The following is a 20,377-nucleotide window of genomic DNA, read 5'->3' on the forward strand; positions in this document are numbered from 1 at the left end:
CGGGTCTGGCTGCCTGGCCACTCCTGTTACCATAGAAACACAGGAGTAGGCTGGTGCAGCAGGGCACACTGGTCATGCCTGGCCCCACTCCTCAGCTCACTGGCCTGTCCTGAGCCCCTGGGGCCTCCCAGGAAGCCCCTGCCTCTAGCACCTTCTCTGTGTGACAGCAAGGCGCCCCCCATTCCTCTAGCCAGTCGTTGTCTATGTTATGATCAGTCCTTCTAGGTCAGTGGCTCTCAAGCCAGGCTGGCTCTGCCCTCTGGAACAGTGGGCAATGTCTGGACCAGTTTGGGTTGTCATAGCAAGGGGGTGTGTAGTTAGGGGAGAAGTCGGGGTGCTGGCAGTTGCACTCCAAGGCTAGTCCAGAGGGGAATGGCCAGGCCCACATGCTGACCATGTCATGCCAAGGAAATCTTCCCCAGGTTGGGTGGCAGATCCAGGTGGCAGACGTGGCCAGCTGGTCCCCCTCAGCTTCATGGTCCCCCTCCAGAGTGCTGAGGAGTCAGGGCCACCCTTGTTAGCCCCCTGCATCCAGGTGGGCACAGGGCAGAGCAGTATGATACGAAGGAAGCGCAGAACACGACTTCTGGTCTCCGATTATAGGAACCCCTGCAGGACCCCCACTTTCTCTCTCCCCAGAGAGCAGGGCAAAACTTGGAAGCCCAGGATGCAGGGTGGCAGAGCTTCCAGCAGCCAGGTCCTGAGCGTCTGGAGGAGAGCGCCCTCCTGTTCCTCACCCTGATGGACTTTAAATGAGCAAGAAATACATGTCCATGGAGTCCCTGGGATCGGGAGGGGCGGGGGTCTGGCTGTTATTTCAGCGAGCACTACCTCAATCAGGCCTGGAGAGAGGCAGGCTGGGCCTGGACTCACAGCTTCCACCAGCCTGCCCTCTGACTCCAGGGAGGCTAAGGGAGGTCTGGGGCTTGCCACCTTCCACGGGATGTCCGTCTCCTTGCAAGATGGCCCCCCACAGTCACATCTGGCCCTCGGGAGGACTTCCGGCCTGCTGTACCGATGCACCATACTGGAAGCGCCTGGTGAAGGGCCCTTGCAGGGTGTGGATGTCAGGGATCCACTCCCAGGCAGGGGCTGGGCCGGATTTCTCAGCAGTGAGCTCCCACCCCACCTCCCGGCACCAGATTAAGATAGCCCTTGATGCTGGGCGCTGGGCAACACGGGGCCCATGATAACGGCAGGAAGAACAAAGTAAACCAGCCCAGAGCCTGCCCCCAGCTGGACTCTCTGGTAGGAATCTTGTCTCTTTCAACAATGAGCAGCAGGGCCCTGGGAGGGGGGGAGGTGTCGCTAATCTTGTTTCTGCCCCAGCAGCTCTGCAGATACGGGCACCCCGAGCCCCTGCTGGCTCAGAGCACTCCTCAGATCCGTATCTCTGGCAAACAGACATCAGAGACTTGGCTTCCAGGGACCTTCCCTCTCGGATGTGAATATTAATCTGCTGTAATTGCTGAGATAAAATCCCACAGTGTTCTGTCTTGTGTTTGGTAGCAGTGCTGGAGGGCGGGCCGGGGGCGGGTGGCTGTGAAGGGGGCCTGTGTGTGCACCGGGAGATTATTCTGTCCTGGTGCCAGAGGCTTTGGGGGACAGAAGGAGTTGGGGAGAGGGCAGAGGAGTGAGACAGCAGGTGGGCCGGGCCGGAAGGGATGGTGGGAGTGAGTGGGAGAAAGGGCTGCACCCCCATGGCAGGCGCAGCGGGGTGCCCACGCACCCCTCCCACAGCTGGGGCAGAGGTTGCTGGCTGGTCCCAGTACTTTTTCCCACCGAGGCTGGAGGTGGTCTCCGGCAGCCACTGCTGATGCCCTGGATGTGGGCACCGCTACCTCTAGGACAGGTGGGGCAACCTCAGGAGAGCAGAGGGAAGAGGGAGGCCTCACCTACCTGTCTCAGTATCTGTCCTATGGGCTGCCCTGAAACTCTGCTTTCTTAATTACACCCAAGGCTGCAGGCTCGGACTCACACAGCCACAGTCCCCCGTGGTTCTCCCCAGTTCTCCCTGGCTCTGTGCCCACACCCTTTGCTCTATGGCTGCAGGTCCTCTCACTCCAGGGACGGTGCCACTGTCCCTATTGTGGATCTGACCTCCACAATATGGTGGGGGTGGGGTGCTTTGACCATGGGGGTGTTAGAGTCTGAAAGCTCCTGCTACTTCCTCTCCTGCTCTGCTGCAATTCCAGAAGATCTTGGGCCTCCTGGATGGAGGAGAGAGCAGAGCTGAGCAACCTAGTTATTTGGATCAGCCAATGAGCCAGCCAAGCCCAGAACAGGGAGGCAGCCCAGACAAGGTCCCATCTTGCAGTCATCTAACAAGCGCACGCTGAGCCTTTCAGGGTGGTGAGATCTCTTGGTTCGCAGCGTTATCGTGCCCACAGGTAACTGACACTTCCGAGGGCAGTGGTTCTCAACTCTGCCTGCCTATTAGAATCATTGAGGCATTTTTAGAAACCCTGACGCCAAGATTACACCCTGTTCAATGAAATCAGAATGTGAGGGGAGTAGAATCTAAAGATCAGTTTATTTGAAATGACCCTGAATGATCTCAATGGGCGGCCAGGTTGGGGATCACAGCACCACACCTAATTCTCACTCCATCCTCCCCCCACCTGGCTCTGCCGCCTTCATACCTGATCTTGCATAATTTTTACCTATGATGGAATTACAAGGACCCTGACTCGAGTCACCAAGCCTGAAACCTTTCGTGAGATCTGGCCCAGTAGGCAAACTTTTGGGGGTTCCGCTTTGCTGCCCATAAAATGGGGACAAAATCAGCGGCCTCATAGGAGTGCAGAGAAGGTCATTCGCGCCACAAAATGTCCTGAGCTGTACTCAGGGGACGGAAGAGGGAGCCTTCTTTGGAGAAGGGCTGTCCTGCAGGAGCAGCATGGGTACGGCATGGAGCCCAGGGGATAAATAAACGCCACCAGCTTGCTCAGTGGATCCTGCTGTTATTACGGAGCTGCTCTCACTAGGCTTTGTGGTCCCCAAAGGCAAGACCCGTCCATCCTAGCTCCTGCTTCCTACGGAGACTAGACCCAGCTTCCCCTGCAGTGGACCTGCGGCTGAGCAGACCAGGACAAGGGTGTTCTGTCTTCCCTGGGAGCAAGGAAATGGGAAAGACTGGGCAGGCGCCAGCCCCTGAGGAGGGTGGAGCTAGGGTGTGTCCCAGGAGGAAATGCTTTGCCCCTCGCCCTCGGTGGAGGTGTTGGCTCCAAGGCTCCTGCCCACAAGCCAGGCTGCCAGGCCTGATGCCAGGGCACACAAGGGGCCCTTGTTAGCGCTGAAAGGGCCATGTGTTTCTCTTCCTGCCAGAACTCCCCGGTCACACCTCCTCTCTGTGGCCAAAACACACAGAGCCCAGCTCGCCATGGACCCCTGGACACACCCGCACACCGGAGACACCAGGGACACCCCCGCTGTGGGGGAGATGCCAGCACCAACCACATCCCTGGGAGGGATGACCTGGCCGGAGCCCTGGGCCTGTAACCATGGTGATGGTGCCTCTGTCTCTGCCTGTTTGGGTTTTTTAAGTGCCCCTGGAGACAGACTCGCTCTCCAGCTGAGAGTGGAGCCAACGCCCCGGGATTCCCCAGGAAGGCGGCAGCGGCTGTCAGGGCTCCGAGACTTAGAACGCACCTTCCCAGAAAGCCCCTGTGAGCCAGACTTCCCCGCAGCCTGGGAGGTGCCCCAACTGGCTCGGACGCCGAATTGCTGAGAGAGGCCTGGGAGGGCAGAAATGCCCTCCTTGGCATTTGGGGGCTTGATCTGGCTACAAGCATCCTCCCCCAGGAGGGGAGGCCCCTTCTCCCCAAGATCCCCAGGAAGGGGGCCCCCTCCGCCCACCCCCCAGAGAACAGAGGGGCTCACATGCGGCTGCTGGGCGGGATCTTGCGGCCATCCCGGAACCATGTCACCTGCGGCCGCGGGAAGCTGGAGATGCGCGGGGCCCGGATGACGGCGGCTTCTCCGTGGGAGACACTCTGGCGCTTCTCCCCCTCCTCAAAGTTCCCCATATCTGTGGGAGAGAAGAGCAGAAGTGGGGTGAGGGGCCGCCTGGGGGTCAGCTGCAGAGAATACCCAGCTCCGGTGGGAGCAGTGGCAGCAGAAGGAACATGGGGGACAGACAGCACCCCAGTACCCCTTCACCCACCCTCTAGCCCCATCCCTACACAAGCCCTGCTTCGTGCTTTGGGGTTTTATCCCCATTTATTTCCATATAGCCATGGACTGACTGCGTCAGTCAGTCAACCGCCTGCGGCTGGTCCTTATTTTACAATGCAAAAATTTGTCCACACGGACTCAGAGTGGTTCAGGGTCTTGTCTGAGGACTGGGCCAGGCTTTGAGCTCAGACCCAGATGCTGGAACCAGGCAGAGCTGTGCCCCCTTCTCTATCTCTAGTCAGCAGGGGATCGGCACTGGGGTCAGGGGAGGCAGGTCTCGGCCACTGGGGGGCAGGAGGGGCAGGCCCGCTGGAGAGGGTGGGCTCTTGGCCGCTCAGGACCGCCCTGGAGACGATTTCCCTCCTTGGCTGGGAAGTGCGTGCCTCTGCACCTGCGCGTGAACATCAACACCAGATTGCTCTTTTTAAGACATGCCCACCCCGTGGCAGAAAAGAAGGCCCCACCAGCCAGGAGGGGAGCAGAGAGTGGCGTGTTTGCACTTCCGCCAGCCCGGCTGCCCGCTGGGGTCGGGGGGGGGGGGGTCTGGTTCTGACAGCAGAGGCTTGGAGCTGTGAGCAAGTGTGCTGTGCTTGCTGCCAAGGCCCTTGAAAACGAACGTGCAGGCTTGCTGCTCAGAGCGTGGTCTCTGGGCCAGCACCTGGGGGCTCTGCAGTGGCTGTTAGAAATGCAGACTCTTGGGCCCCCCCAAGACCTGCTGAATCAGAACCTGCACTTCACAAAACTCTGGTGAAGCATGTCCACACACAAGTGTGAGCAGCATGCTCGTCCTCACGCTGGCTCCCTGTCTGTCAGAATCAGCTGCAGAGTCAAAAATGCTGATGGTGGGGTCTTACCCCCAGACTTTGATATCATTGGGAATGGGTGTGAGCTGCCCCTTGGGGTTCCGACATGCAGTCAGTTGAAAGCACGGAAACCTTGCTTTGGTCTCCCTGTGGCCCACCCAATCCTTCCCTGACCATGGGGACCAGCAATGAACCCCTCTTGTCTCCTCACTTTGACTATTATTTCTTAATTATTAGATCTCGAATACCATTGCGTCTTCTTCCCTCTGTTCTCCAAGTTCTCTAAGGTGCTGGATGCATCTTAGATGCCCCTAAAAGGTGGCCTTTCATATTTCCAAGGGGAAGAAGCTTCGGGGGGTGGGAGGGCGTAGGCATCAATATTTCTGAAGCTGCTCGGGGAGTTCCAAAGTGTGTCAGTGTTGAGATCTACTGTCTGTGCTAAGCTAGTGGTTCTTACACATTGGTGGGGCTCAAAACTGCCCCCTGGAGCTATGTCCCCTCCCTTTGAATCTGGGGGATTTGTGATTACTCCACCAGTAGAATGTGCTGTAAGTGATGCTGTGTGACTTTGGAGGCCAGGTCATCAAAAGGATACAGCTTCCACCTGGCTCCTGCTTGGACTCTAGCTGCCATATTGTAAGCAAGTCCAATCTAGCCTGAACTTCCTTGGGGACTTTCCTTTCCTCTCTCAGGATGACCCCTGCCCTTCCTTCCTCCCCAGGGCTCTGCTTCCATGCACATCTTAGAGTTCCTGATTATCAGTCTCCCGAGGCTTCCTCCCCACACTACAGTCTGAGAATGGAGGGTCTACAAGCTCATTTTCCAAAGCCCTGGGATAATTCTCTTCTCAGACACACTATCCTCTTGGCAGCCTCATCTAATCTAATGGTTTTGACCACCGTCTCTTCAAACACTCATGTCTGCTCTTCCCTGGGCTCCAATACCTTTCCCCTCTTAATGCCTACACCACATCAGGCCCCCTCCCACCATGCTGTATTGCTGGCATCCGCTTCTTCCCTCATGCCACGTTCACCTTTGTTTGTAGCCTCAGCCTGAAAATGTCACCAGAGCAAGCCAAGACTTACCAAAGCCCCATGATTCAATGGCATCCCAGAGAGATGTCAATTAAGTCAATTAAGAAGATTAAGAAATAAAATCTCCCGTTGGCATCCTTGTCCTAGACTTGGCAGGCAGTGAATGCAGTGATAGTGGTTTTGGTGTCATTGAGACCTGTGAAAAATCCTGTTCCTGTTACTTGTTAGGTACAACCTCAAACAAACCTTCTGACCCTAAGAGCTTTACTCTCCTCTTCTGTGAAATGGAATTAAGAATACTTTCCTCAGTATTACATGAGAAAATACAAGTGCTATCAGGCTGTATCTTTCCAAAGATCACAGCATCAACATTTATTTCTCATTCAACTTGCTCTTTTTACAGTGTGATTAACCCTCTTTCCACAAAGAGGTGGGGCCCTTGAATCTGGGGGTTTGTGATTACTTCCCCAGTAGGATAGTCTACAATTGATGTTCTGTGACTTTTAAGACTACATCATCAATAGGATGCAGCTTTTACCTGGCTCGCCCTGTCCAGATACTCCTGCTTGGTATCTAGCCGCCATCTTGTAAGGAAGTCCAATTCATCTACTCAGACATGGGACTGACCAATAGGAACTGAGGTCCCCAGATACAACCAGCATCTACCCTGGACATGTAAATGAACATGTGATCTCTCCAATGATTTCATCGGAGTCTTTGAGACCTTCAGCTGAGACTTTGATAGAACAGAGTGAAGCTGTTCTTACTGAGCTCTGTCCAGATTCAAGACTCAGAATCTGTGAGCGTAACACATAATTGCTGTGCCCTATTAAGATTTGTGGGACTTTGTTATGCAGTTGTAGAAGCTGGAAGAGAACATTAAAGTTCAAAAAGTATACCTATTCAATCCTCCAGAACCATGATTTGCAGAAAATAAAAAAAAAAGTATACCTAATATTTGTAATATTAAAATATTGGAATCCAATAAATTTTTCACAGTTTAAACATGGTCAACCTCCTCAACGAAGATTACCCCAAGCCATCAAATGGGTACTGATGCTATGTCAGATTATTCCTTGGTGGATCTCATTGCATTGTCTCATGTAATCCTCAGAATAACATGCCAAGTTCAACTTTAATAAATCCACATTTTTTAAGATGTTTATTAATTTTGATTACTTGGTTCTGTCTATAAACATTATATCAATATCACCTTTATTTCATTTCTTACAATCATTTTATCTATTTAAAAAACTTCACAGAACTCGGAAGATATATTTGAACAATTTAAAGCAATTTCATGGTAATAGTGTTTCTTTCTCATCTCTCTAGTTTTATTAGCTCCATTTCGTCAGTGAGGAAATTAAAGCTCATGGAGATAGAGTGGCTTATCCAATGTTAAATAGTTAGGGCTGGGCCAGGCCAGCATGCAAACTTGGTCCTCTTTCTGCATTCCCTCTCTGCCTTTTTCATGACTCATACCCTGCATTAAGATTCTTCATGCACATCCTTTATCTCTCTCTACTACATTGTGAGTTTCAAGAATATATCTAGTTATATTCATGAGAAAATCCCTCTGACAAAGTAGGTTCCCTCTAGATTTGCCCAACGCCATCACACAATGAGTCTTTATTGAGCACCAACTATGGCTTAGGCAGGCTCTCTGAGGCTCTGAAGAAAGACCTGGTTCCTACCCTCAAAGAGCTTATGGTTGGTCATGGAGACATGAGAACACCAACCCAAAAACCTTCAGTGACACCCTGTGAAGCTACTAGGAAGAAGGAGCAATGTTCTACAAGAAGCAGTGGTGGCAAAGCCTACTCTGGACTGGGAAGTGGGATGAGACTCTAATCAGAGACAGAGTATGTTTGTATGTGTGTATGGTTGTATGTATGCATGTTTGGATGGGTGGATGGAAAATTGGATGTGTGAAGGAAAGGATAAATGCAGGTAGCGAGGGTTGGATGGATTGATGGTTGGATAGATGTTTGGATGATGAATTGACATCTTATGGATGGATGGATGGATGGATGGATGGATGGATGGATGGATGGATGGGTACTTGGATAACTTAAGGAATGGGTGGGCAGGGGGAGGATGGGATGGGTGGAGGGTGGAAGGGACAAATGGATGGATGCACAGGTGGATGAGCGGAAGGATAGTGGATGGATGAAAGGACGGAGGCCGAGGAGCTACTAAGAAGGAGTCCACTTAGTCAGACGGTGTAGGGGAAAGGCTAGAAGAATGGAGGGCCCTGTGCTAACAGAGGCTGGGATCCAGGACCTCCTAGAAAACTCACTAAGACAGAAACAAATAAGGGTTTATTTACTATACTTCCTCTCTGGAATAAGTGCTTGCTAATATATAGCTATGCCTTGCAGCGCTGATCCAACTTTCTCAACAAATTCTCCAAAGCAAAGCCGTGGCCCGCAGCACAGCTGGGTGTGGCCTACAAATGACTCCTGATGTCTTTGTTATGTCTTCAAAGGGCTAGTAAAGTGTATATTACCCTTCAGAATATATTCGTTGCTCTCATTAATTTTTAAAACTTTTTTTATCGGGAAGTATGCCATGCATACAAAAGAGCAAATAGAACTTTATGCAGAGTTTGAAGAACAGAATGAACACTGAGTTCCCCACCACCCAGTGCAAGGGACAGAACACAAACCACCACGGACCCCCGCCTCTGCCTACCCCTCCCTCCCTCTCCAGGGCCATTGAATGCGGTGTCATGATGGAATTGGTTTTCTTTCTGCAATGCTATTTTTTTTGTGCAGAGTCTTTGTTGCGGCTGCCTGATGTCAGCCATGGAGCGAGCACAGGGCGCTGCGGGCTGGCTTTGCTTTCATGTTTCTCTGTCTTGCTAAGAACAGTCTCTCCAGAGCACTGGTCTAAAATTGGAATGGCTGGATTGGAGGGCGTGCACACGTGCCTTTCATGAGATAATGTCAAACCATTTTCCGAATTTGCACCAATCGATCAACGTACACTCTGCCGGCAGCCTAGAGTCGCTGCCAACACTTTGTCATGCTTGACTCTGGTTTCTGCCCAGCTGGTGAAGTGGGATGATATTTCACTGTGGTTTTGTGTTTGTTGATTATGAAAGCAATGCTTCTCCTGCAACCAGGTCACGTCATGCTCGGCCCTCAACCAGCCACGACCTCCCTTACATTCTGAGTCACACTGAAGGGCTGACCAGAGCTTGGACGCCACCTTCTGTCCCCAATGCCACCTCCCCAGCCTCAGTTCCTTCCACTCTCCACTTTGCTTACTCTGGCCAGGCCTCAGACACCCGAGTCCACCCCAGGGCCTTTGCACTTGCTGGAATGACCTGGAATGACCGCCCCCCTCTGCATGCATCTGCATGGCTCATCCCCTCACTTCCTGTGAGACTCTGCTCAATGTCACCTCCTCAGAGCGACCTCGGTCACCTTAGAGTCTATATCGTATATTCTCCTTGTCACTGTGCTGCCCCCCACCACCTTCCTCAGGGCTGGGACACGTGTCTGGGTTTGTCCTCAGTGCTCCGGAGAGGGCTGGGGCTCCGGGCAGCAGCAGCAGGTATTTCGTGAGGGGATAAAACATTCAGGACAAACAGGCCCTCCTGGACTGTCGCAAAGCCCCAGAATATTCCCATTCAACACTCATACTCTAAGAAAATGGGGCCCACGAGTGGCATTCGGGGGCACCAGCCGCAGCCCACATCGAGACAATGGCTTGATGTCCTCAAGGCCTGTTTTGTAGAAGGCGCAGTGGCCAGACTTCCCAGTTGGGGGGTCAGGAGGACCTTGCCGGCAGCCTGTGGGTGGGCAGGTCAGGTGTCTGGACAGGGCCTACCAGGTGAGGGCAGGGGAACCTGGGTAGGGTGAGCTCGGAGGTGCCCGAGAATCTGGGTATGGGCAACCAATAACTCGAGAGAAGCTGTGGCTTCTGGAAGGATCTCCCAACACTCTCAGACATTCAACCCACTTCTGCATGCTAGAAATTTATGGCAACTTTCAAAGAAACACAGAAGAGATTTCGAGCGAGGACAGGACGGGCTGGGGAGGGGGCTGATGTTTTATTGACTTCCCCTTAATTGCTGTAATTAAAAACATGTAAAGAATCTTTTTGTAACGACTTTGCCATTATCATTAGTTGTTAGCACAGCTGCCTTATTAATTTCTCATTAGAACCCAATTCACAGTTCCTCTTTGGGAAGGGGGGGGGGCGTGGGAGCCAGGGGTGGGGCTGCCTGGTTCCCTCCAATCCCTGAGAGATCCCCAAATGCAGTGGCCCAGGAACTGGCTCCTTGGAGTCCCCAGGTCACAAGCCCCCACCCTAGAAGGCAGATACCCCCATGGAGGGGAGAGGGAGGGCCTCGGAGAAGCAGCCATACCCAGTCCTGGGACAGACAGGAGCGGGAGGTGTGTGGGGCACAGGTCTTGAGCCTGAGGCTGGGGCAGGTGAGGGAGCAGGCATAGCCCTGCACAGGTGGACAGAACCAGAAGGGCTGTGTTTACTCCAGGAGCCTTCCCTCTGCAGAAAGAAGCCAGCCTGCTCCCCCAACCATGCTGGCCAGGCTGGATGCCCTTCACGTGGGTGTGTGTGCACCAGTTTGATTAATCCTGGCGACAGTCGGCCAGGTAGGTACTAATACTAGCATTCTTTTACGCACAAGGAAGTGGAGGCATAGAGCAATTAAGTAACTTGCCCAAGGTCAGACAGTTAGGGAGAGCAGAGCCAGGATCTGAACCCAGGGTTCACGGCTCAACCTCTGGCATGAAGGCAGTGACTCGGGAGAAGGTGGAAGGTAGAAACCCTGGCTGTGGGATCTTGGGGTGTCCTCTAACTTTTCTGAGCCTCAGTTTCCTCGTATCCTAATCCAGCCTTTCTACCTCTCAGATCTGTCCCAGGCCCCCATGGAGGAAAGGCATTCGCAGTTACACTGTGCGGGGAGGGGCTGGATTGTTCTGGAGGCTCTGATGTAGCTCCTTGAGCATTTCCTTAGGGACATGGCTGTGGGGCCTGCACCTGTGCTTCAGGAAGTCTCAGGCAAGCCTAGGGGGTAGGGGTTATTGGATGCACTTTACAGAGGAGGAGCCTGAGCTGAGTGAGGCTCAGAGAGGGTCAGTCACTTCCTCGCAGTCACACAGCAGTCAAGGGGAGAGTTAGCATCCAAACGTGGTTGGACACAAAAGCTGCCCTCCCTCAGAAGCCTCTCCTGGTGCTGGGCACCCCACAGACTGCCAGCCCTGTGAGACCCTCTCCCCATCCTCAACTCCTTTCCTATCACTCCTGATCTTGGCACCTGCCGTGTCCTGAAGTTCCCTCAGCTTTGGGCTGGCCCCAAATCATCCATGTCGGCAGCCCCCAGAGGGGTCCAGAACCCACAGAACCTCAAGTGTGAGAAGGGGGAGCTCAGGGAGGCCCGCCTCAGGTCTGTGGGTGGAGGGTCAGAGTGTCTGGCAGCGTGACTTCTGCCATCTGCATCTCTCTGCCCCCAGCTTGGGAGGTCTTAGCCTCTCTCCCCACCAGGAGGACATGCCAGTAGCAAAGGCCTCTGGCCGCCTTGGGGGTGCCTCATTTGCTGGCCTGCACACAGTCCTGGTCAGGGGCTGTCCCTCAGCCGGGCTGGTGGGGAGGACACCTGTGGCCATGCTGGGGCAGCGTGTGCGCGAGGGGAGTTGGGTGAGGGCGGGGTCTGGCTGGGTGCGGGCACACGGGCCCGGGGCAGCCCAGGGAGGACCTGTGGGCCGGGACCTGCTTCCCTCTTGTTCCCCCTTAGACCAGCTGAGGCCGCGCGGGGAGACAGTCATCTCAGGGGCTCTCAACTCCAGAAAGTGCCTGTGGTCACTTGCGAGCCACGGGCTTGGACCAGACCCCACCCTCCCACGTCTGTACCCCTCCTCCGGCCTGCACTGACTGGGGTCTGGACGCATGCATGGGCTGCGCCCAAGAACACACTCACATGTGCGTCCCGTGCCCCGGGGGCCGAGGCAGACCGTGCAGACACACACGTGGGCACGGAACGGCCCCACCGGGAGGCACACAGCCCCTCACAGGCCGCCCTCGGCTCCCCCTGCCCGGCTGGAGCGGCTAAGTGAGGCTCCACCGGCGTCCATGCCCGCGGGCAGCGGCCCATCCATCATTTTAATTCCCGGCTTTTTTGCTCCTCGGAGTAGGCTGAGTTGCCGTTGGTGCTGATTTATGGGGACAACCCGCCCTCCATTTCTGATTACGGTGGTTTTCCATAATTATTATAAACACTCTTGGCCTCACTTGAAATTTTCTTTTAGATTTCTCTCCCCCGTCCCTCCACGAGGCCATCTCTCTCTCTCTGGGCCACCTCAGAGGCCAGCCTGGTGGGCTCTGGGGGAGCAGGTGGCCTTTTCGGGGTTCACTACAGCTTTGCACACTCCCGGATCCCATGATGTGACCTTTCCTCCTAAAATGCCCAGAATGGGAACGGGACAGCCCGCCGCGGGCCTCACGCCCGGCACGAGCAGCTGATTTAGGGTGCGAGACACAGGGGACCCTGAGTTGCAGGGGGTGGGGGTGGCAGTTCTCAGAAGCTGCCCTGCCCTCTTCCACTGGGAGGACGGCCTCCTGGGGTTGCTGGCATGGGGGAGAAGGCTGTTAACCCCCAAAGCTCAGCCACTGTCCTCTGCCCACCCGGCCCTCCTGGGAACACACTTGTCATCTCCTCTCCCTCCTAGAACCCTGGTTCCCACCAGGAGGCATCTCTCCATACCCCCTAAGAATTGTAGGGACCCCCCACACTTATTGCTCCAGGGCTCAGTGTGTGGGAGGATGGAAAAGTTAAGGTGATGGGGCCCAAGACATCTGCTCCTTGGAGAGGTTTGGGGGGGCTTTGATGAAGACCCCGCAAGCTTGGGGCCAGCCCCAGGGAAGGCTCTCCAGGCAGGTGGCGGCCTTCCCTCCCCTTTGAAAACAGTGTCTGGTCCCATTTAACTCAGAGTCAGCAGGTGTGTCCCCCCGCCACCTTGTGGGACCTTGGTCCTATTAGTGAGGCTCAATGCACACGAGGCAAGCCAGGGAGATGGGAGGGGTCACTGCCAGCCTGGAAGACTGCCGGGGGGTTCAGCTGCCCAGAACCTGGCTGGGATGAGGATGCGCGGACCCTCACGGCCTCCCGCCCCACCTGCCGAGCCCGGTACTCACAGGCCACCTGGACCTCCGTCTGCCTCTGCAGCAGAGCACCCATCCTGTTCCGCACGATGCAGCGGTAGAAGCCGGCGTGGGTGCGGTCCAGGCTGGTGATCATGTACCTGCGGGGCAGATGAGACAGCGATGAATGAGGGAAGCAGCCGAACAATGCAGAGGTCAGGGGGACCGAGGGCAGAGGTCGCCAGGTCACCTTGAGGATGAACAGCACCAGGGAGGTCAGGTCTCTCTGGCCGAGTCATGGAATCACAAACAGGCCCTGAGCAATAGGGGGTCCCTTCCAAAGGCAGCGAGACCTGTGCTCAGGGGCCCAGGAAGCAGCCTGTGCCTTCTGAGAACAGCGGTGCTGTGCCAGCGTCGGCCCAACCTTAAGTTGCAGACAACTCTGCTGCAGCTTCTCAGAGGGACCCCACGTGACCTGCCCAGCAGGGGGGCTGCTTTCCCCAGGTGTGGCTTAGGAGCCAGGAGCTCTGACATGAGGCACTGACCCTTGGGAGCCCCTCTGGGGGCCTATGATCTGTGCTGGGGCAGCAGAAGCTGGGGGTGGGGACAGCAGCTGGAGAGCAAGGCTCCCCTGGCTGGGAGGCAGTGGGAGGCCCAAGGTCCGGTGAGCTTCACAGGGAGACTTGGGGGGCTGTGCTCTGTGATATGGAGAGATGAGTTCCCCTCACCTTTCTCCTGCAAATGGACAGCCCAGCAGGGACCTCAGGGGGTCAGAACATCTCTGTCCATCCCGCATGTCCTAGGGTTTTCCCAGTAGATTTGCCAACAGGTTCTTAGCTGCCAGCGGCCAGGCTATGCCAGGCTGGCATGAGTGACCTTATTCCCAGGAGTTGCTAGTTTTATTTTCCATGAGTTCTGATCAGAAATCATAACCATCGCCACCGTCTTCATCTCAGAATGATAAATCAATAATGGCCACCTTCTAGCACCCTCTGTGTGTCCAAAGCTGGACAGGGCGCCGGGACACATTTCTCTGTTTCACACAGCAGTCCCAGGCGGCTGGGCACCACCGAGCAGTGACACTTGAAGAAGCAGAAGATGGTCCACCTTTTCCTTCGCTAAGTGAGGTCATTAAAACCAACCAGCCAAAACGCACCAAACAATCAAGCAATAAAAACACGAAAAAAAGATATTATTAAAAAGTACCAGGCGGGGAGAGAAAAGTAAATAGAAATGGTCAGCATTTTATTAAAAAAGGTCCTTTTTGAGATCATAAAAAAGAATCATAATGTCCACAAAAAAGCCATTTTTACAAATGTTACACTTAAATTTCCTGCAAGGCCTGCAATGTCGACGTTGCTTTCCTCATTTTATGGGCGCAGATGCGGCCCAGCGCGGGCTGGTGTCTGAGCGCCTCTCACTTAATCTTCGTGATGTTCCCAGGGAGGGGGGCTGCTCAGCACCTCCGTTTTGGAGGTCAGAAAAGCAGGGTTCAGAAATACCCCAGCACTGACCTGTGGTCTCACAGGTGCTAGGAGGTAAGAGGCTGCGGTGCCACTGGGCCTTCTTGGCCCCAAACCTGCCTGTGACCAGTTCCACATGGAGACAGTGTCCCTGGGATCCCTCCGGCCCAGACTCACAGGCAGAGGCTCCCCAGCTCCCCCCCAGCCCCCCCTCTGCAGCAGCTTCACCCAGGGCCTGGGGCTGTCTGAGCTTCTTATCTCTGCTACCGGCTGCAGCTCATTTGCCCCTTTCTTGGGATGATGATGGGGAGACAGCAGGAGCCCCCACTCTGGCGAACTTCCAGCCCCCTCCCTCCCTCTTGTTTCTTGCAAGACAGCTTTGGGGAAGCTTTGGGTTGACCTGAGAGGAAGATGAAAGGATAGCCTGGCTCGAAAATCTCTCTCCCTTTGCAAATGGAATCAGATATTATTAAAAAGCGCCATGGAAGGGAAAATCAACAGAAATGGACAATAAACTCAGAGAAAGTGGCTCAACCTCTATCACGATGAAAGACGGTCCAGTGGAAACAAGACAACAACCACATAGCAGAGTGCTGAGAGTTCTCTGTTTGATGCACCCAGTGTCAGTGGGGATCAAGGAGGCGGGAGGTGGGCCCTTGGGTCCTGGCAGTGTAAATCCACCCAGCGTCAGGGCAGGATCTATCAAAATTAGAATATTCTAGCCTTTTGACCCAGAGGCTGTCCTCCTGGATATTGGCTTTTCTCAATATATGGCAATAACGTGGCAATAGTCTGGCACACAAGCCGTGGCACCGAGGGGGGTCTGGAGCGGCAGGATGAACAAAAGGTGGGGAGCAAGCTGAACGCCCATCAGAAGGAAAGGAATGGTGCTGCGGCCATGGAAAGAACAAGAACATCTGTCTGGGAGGAGAGAGGGCGCAGAGGGTGGGAAGGAAGAGAGGAGGTGTTTATGGGAATTAAACCAGGAAGCCAGGAGCTCAACAGCATCAGGATGAGTATCAGGGACTCTTACCCGAATACAGACCACCAGGCCCTCAGGTTTATTGAGGTCAATTGGGGTCAATTGGCCGATTAAAAATAATTTGAGTTTGGGCTAGAAAAATAAAAGTTCATGGGCCTCCCTGGTGGCACAGGTGGTTGAACGCAGCGCTGTGAAGCTGTCCACAACCTCTGCAGTGCAGGTTTGATCCCCGCCTGCCGCGGAGATACCCACATGGCGCGGCAGACCTCTCCTATCTCACCTGCTGCTCCCCTCAGCGTGTACTTCGGACAGTCTGCCTGTTCTGTTCCCCGCTCTGCCACTGGTGAATCCTCTCACCAGCCCCCACCTCTGGCCTGTACCCTGGTTCTTGTATATAAATAAATAAATCTTTAAAAAGAAAGAAAAAAGAATCGTTCAAATGACCTGATACCAAGTGGGTAAATGGAAATAGTGGGTGTGTGTACACAAGCATGGGCACGTGTGTGTGTGTGAACATGTACACATATAATCACACACTTAATCGCACATCACTCTGGCATCTGTAGAACATTTTTTTGAATGGATACTCCAGAAATATTATCTCCCTTTTGGGAGAGATAGCTGGGGTGGGGAGGGAGAGAAACCTCTACTTTTCGATTTTATGTCTTTCGATGCCATCCGAATGTGCTTTATTGTATGCATATATTGCTTTTATTTTAAGGATAAAATTAAAAAATGCACATTGAGTATATAATTTAAGTACACATGATAGAAAAGACACTGGGGACTCGTTGGATTTGGGTTTGTTTGCTGATGTGTGGTGAAATTTGAACCTTAATAAAAAATTTCAGCAGAAGGCCCAGGTCCTTTGGCTTCAGCCAGGAGCCCCCAGGCCTTGCTGGGCCTCTGAGGAAGGCCGGCCGGCTGCAGGCTGCCCCTCCCGGAGGACAGCAGGGGAGGGTCGCTGCTGGCTACCTCGGTGCATCTTGCCTGAGGTTGCAGGCCTGGCTCCTTGGCCCCACAGAGCAGGGCGGCTGAGGCCCTCTTGCTCCTCCAGGCTCCCCCTCCTCCTTTCTCGATACTCCTGCCTGGGGGACTTAATTCTGGCTTGTAGGCAACATTATTTAAAGTAACAGTTCCGCCCACTGCCTTTCCCACCAGGGAAACCCGCTTCACTCCACCCAAATTGCCTCTCTCATCTCCCCGCCTCCCAGGCTGGTGGAAGAGGCAGTTGGCCAGCGGCTGGGTTTGCAAATTCAGAGCTGCGAGCTTCCCTGATGATGATGACAGCCGCCCTCATTATCCCGCAGTGCTCCCTCGGGCCCTCAGGACTTCCAGCCAGGGCTCTGCCACCCCACCCGCCGGTGGCCTCGACCCTGCCAGGACTGAGGGAGACCAGCCCCTCCAGATCCCCATTAGGCACAGGGATTGGGGGGGGGGGGGCGGGCAGCACCCTGCAAGTGAGCTGGGCCTGCACCTGAGGAAGCTGATGTCGGGGCTCCCGAGTCCACCCTGCTCAGATTTCAGCCAGACTTTGTGTCTTCTGGGCAAGTTCGGGACCCTGGCAAACCTCGATTTTCCCATCTGTGCAAGGGGGACAGCGAGAGCTGTCTTGGAGGGGAGCCACGAGAAGCCCTGGCACGTGGTAGGGACAACACAAGCACTTGTCAAATTAGGGAGCAAATGCAGGAGTGGGCGGTACTGGGGAGAGGTTCAGAGAGGACAAGGAGACATGGCAGGAACCTCTCAAAGTGGGGGCCCCTTAAGGGCTGCACGCAGTGCCTGGCCTGGTCAATTCTTTAGCGTCCCCATGGACCTGACCCCCAACTGTGCCCAGCCACCAATGCAGGAGCTGCAAGCCCCCTGCATTCCACTGCTTCGTGACAGAGGGACCCCACATCAGCCCCTGGGGTACCAGCAAAGACGGTGTCCTCAGGGACACTGGGGATACCAAGGGAATGCCAGATCCTCTTCCAAAGGCCACCCTCCTCAGCTCTCGACCCCAGCGACCTCTCACCAAGCTGACCTTGCAGGTGTGCACCCTCCAGGTGGAGCAGCCTGAGCCTGGCTGCTGGGGGTGGAAGACAGTGATGGGGGCGCTCATCGCCACCTGATGAGGATGAGTCACCGGTATCACCAGGGGCCTGTGAACACCTGGATTCACCCAACCCCGGGCCCCCTCTCCTCAAAGGACTGCTTATATATCGACTGATTATAGGAAAACCACTCACAAGCTGCGAAATTTAAAGAGCAAAAGGGACAGAGTGAATAGCTCTCCCCTGCCTGCCCCAGCTGCGCTTCCTCCCGGCTCCCAACACACAGAAGCGGAAGCAGGAAGCTCTGTTCCTAGTTTCTCAAGTGTCTTTTCAAAATTTCCATATGCAAATACAAATTCACAACTCCAGCCACTGATTTTAAGCAGGAGCCTCCGCCTCTGGTGCTCACCCTTCTGCTCCTGGCTTCGTGCATGTGACAAGATGTCACGGCGATCTTTCCTCGCCACCTGGAACATCCCTGCCTGTCTGAAGGCTGCAGAGCAGTGAGGAGTCTCCTGCGCGGAGAGATGTTTGCCTTCTCCCCTTAGAAGACCAAACGGAGTGGGTGTGGAGCACTGGGGCGGGAGGTGGGGGGGTGGGGTGGGGTGTAGAGCCAGGGTGTAAAGCAAGGAGGACACAGCAAGAACCCACTGTTTTCTCTGCGCCATTCCAGAGGGTCCTGGTTAAGCCAGTAGGACCTGCAAGCGCCCTGGATCCACTGCTTGGGGTGAAGGGCACCGGACGATCGTGCAGATAATTGGATTTTTAGAGACAGGAGATGAGCAGGGGAGAAAAGAACCACCTAACAAGGTGGCATCTTCCAACGCACAGCAAACACGCAGTGCCCTTTTGGGTTCGAGTCCTTGAGTGTCACAGTTGATATTTAAGATGATTCTTACTCGCATTAAATAAGATATTTCAATTCCACGAAGCTGTCAGGAGCTGATGCGGACACCAGAAATAATAGGCACACTCTCCTTGTATTGTCCTCGTTAATAAATCAGATGTCTGTGGTACACACAGCGACGCTCTCTTGGAGAAAGGGTGCATGGGTACACACACATGTACATGCATGCACACAGGTGCACACCTACTCAACACACACAATTGTGCACACCCCTGCGCATGCACACATGTACAAAGTGCACACATCCACTCTCACCCACATGCTTGCACACACCCACATGCACACCCGTGCGGTCGTGTGTGTACACACTCATGCAAGCATGCCTGTGCACACATGCACATTTGCAATGTACTCATCCACTCTTATCCACACTCTTATACACTCACAGGAATGCACATCCATGCACACTGTTGTATGCAAACTTGTGTCAAACTCCCAGGGTGGACACACGTCTATGGCCTCTCCCATCTGAGCTCACCCCAGGCACACCCACATCCTTCCTGCTCAACACGGGCTCCTCCTACTCTCCCTCTCATGCCGAGGCACAGACACCAGGCACCCATGGGTGTCCTCATTTAGATGCACTTGGGAGAGACCTGTCCACTCTCAGACTCACCCAAAGCACCTGTGCCCTCCCCACCCAAAGCACATTTCCAGGTCCAGATGGTTCTTGGGGACAGAGACTTTTGAAACACTGACCCGTTGGCCAGTCCTAGGACTTTCTTTCCGAAGGCCCTGTTGTGGGGAGGGAGGGGGTAGGAGGAAAGGGAAGCAAGGAGGTATGAGGGGAACAGACCCCCAGCCCGGCCCCCTCGCAGTCTGTGGCTGAGGCCTCGCACCACCAGACCTATATCCTCAGGTGAACTGCTCAGTTTAAGGAGTCCCTGGGGCTCCAAGCACAGAGCAGCACGCAGGGAGGTGGATCTAGGACAGGCGCCGGGCGAGGCTGGGGCACAGGGCCAGCGAGGGGAGGTGGGGACTTAGGTTTCGGAAGTGACAGCTCCAGGTGGGGATGAGAGCAGGATGCGGCCAACTTGTTCCTCAGTTTCCCCATCTGATGAGCTTCTGCTGAGGAGCCGACCTTGGTCCCAAAGGACAATGTCTTGAGAACAGGGGTCTCTGCCCTCCCCCTAGTCCTGGCTGCCCAGACAAGCACCAGCCACCCCGACAAGCACAGGACGGTCAGCCCGGGAGCCCCACGGGCACTGTGGGCAAGCCGGGGTGGCTGCTGTGTGGAGGAGGAGGAACCCCAGCCAGGGCGGGGGGCTGACAGCTCCACAAGCCATTCTCCACGAGCCTTCTGGCTCACCCACCCACACCTCGTCTCACAACTTCCCTTTCCCTTTCAGACAAGCCTCCTTCCCAATAATAAGCCAGCAGCTACAACCCTCCCACACCCACATCCAAGGCTGCAGGCCTTTCCCAGGCAGAGCGCCGTATTTACCCTAGTATCGACGCCTCTCCTGGCAGTGAACGTGCAGCCCCCTCTATGGGGCACCTCCCTTTTATCAAGTGTCTCTAATCACTTTCTGGAGTTTTGTCCCGCGCTGTTCCCCTCTGCTGCCCTGTGGTTTTTCACAGTGTGATTTTGCACGGAGTGAAGCTTACAAAGGAGGGTAGCAGGCCACAGCAGACCCCCAGCAAGGCGCAGGCACCCAGGCAGCCACTCAAGAAAGGTGTCCTCAGGGGTGAAGCGTCACTACTAACTGCTCGTCCTGGACGGGGGAGCCACAGCGTGCCCGCCCGGGCCAGGCCGTGTGTGGGGGTGACAGCTGTGGCAGTAACAGAGGCTGCGGCCCCAGGGACTGTGGTCCCACCAGCCCCTCACACAGTGCAGCCCTGCTCTGCTTAGAGACGCCCTGGCCC

General features: G+C 54.9%; 1 protein-coding gene across 1 annotated transcript in view; it reads right to left on the bottom strand.

Moving 5' to 3' along the window:
• The window catches only part of SDK2 (sidekick cell adhesion molecule 2), a gene marked incomplete at both ends in the record, with an annotated part of 223,168 nt that overhangs the window by 89,319 nt on the left and 113,472 nt on the right, over positions 1–20,377 (bottom strand). Inside the window, 2 exons of the mRNA XM_084238690.1 lie at positions 3,883–4,030; positions 13,178–13,284. Of these exons, the coding sequence (XP_084094816.1) occupies positions 3,883–4,030; positions 13,178–13,284 (255 nt within the window). The remainder of the gene's footprint in view (positions 1–3,882; positions 4,031–13,177; positions 13,285–20,377) is intronic.

The sequence above is a fragment of the Talpa europaea genome (assembly GCF_964194135.1).
Source record: "Talpa europaea genome assembly, chromosome: 7".
Classification (NCBI taxonomy): Eukaryota; Metazoa; Chordata; class Mammalia; order Eulipotyphla; family Talpidae; genus Talpa; species Talpa europaea.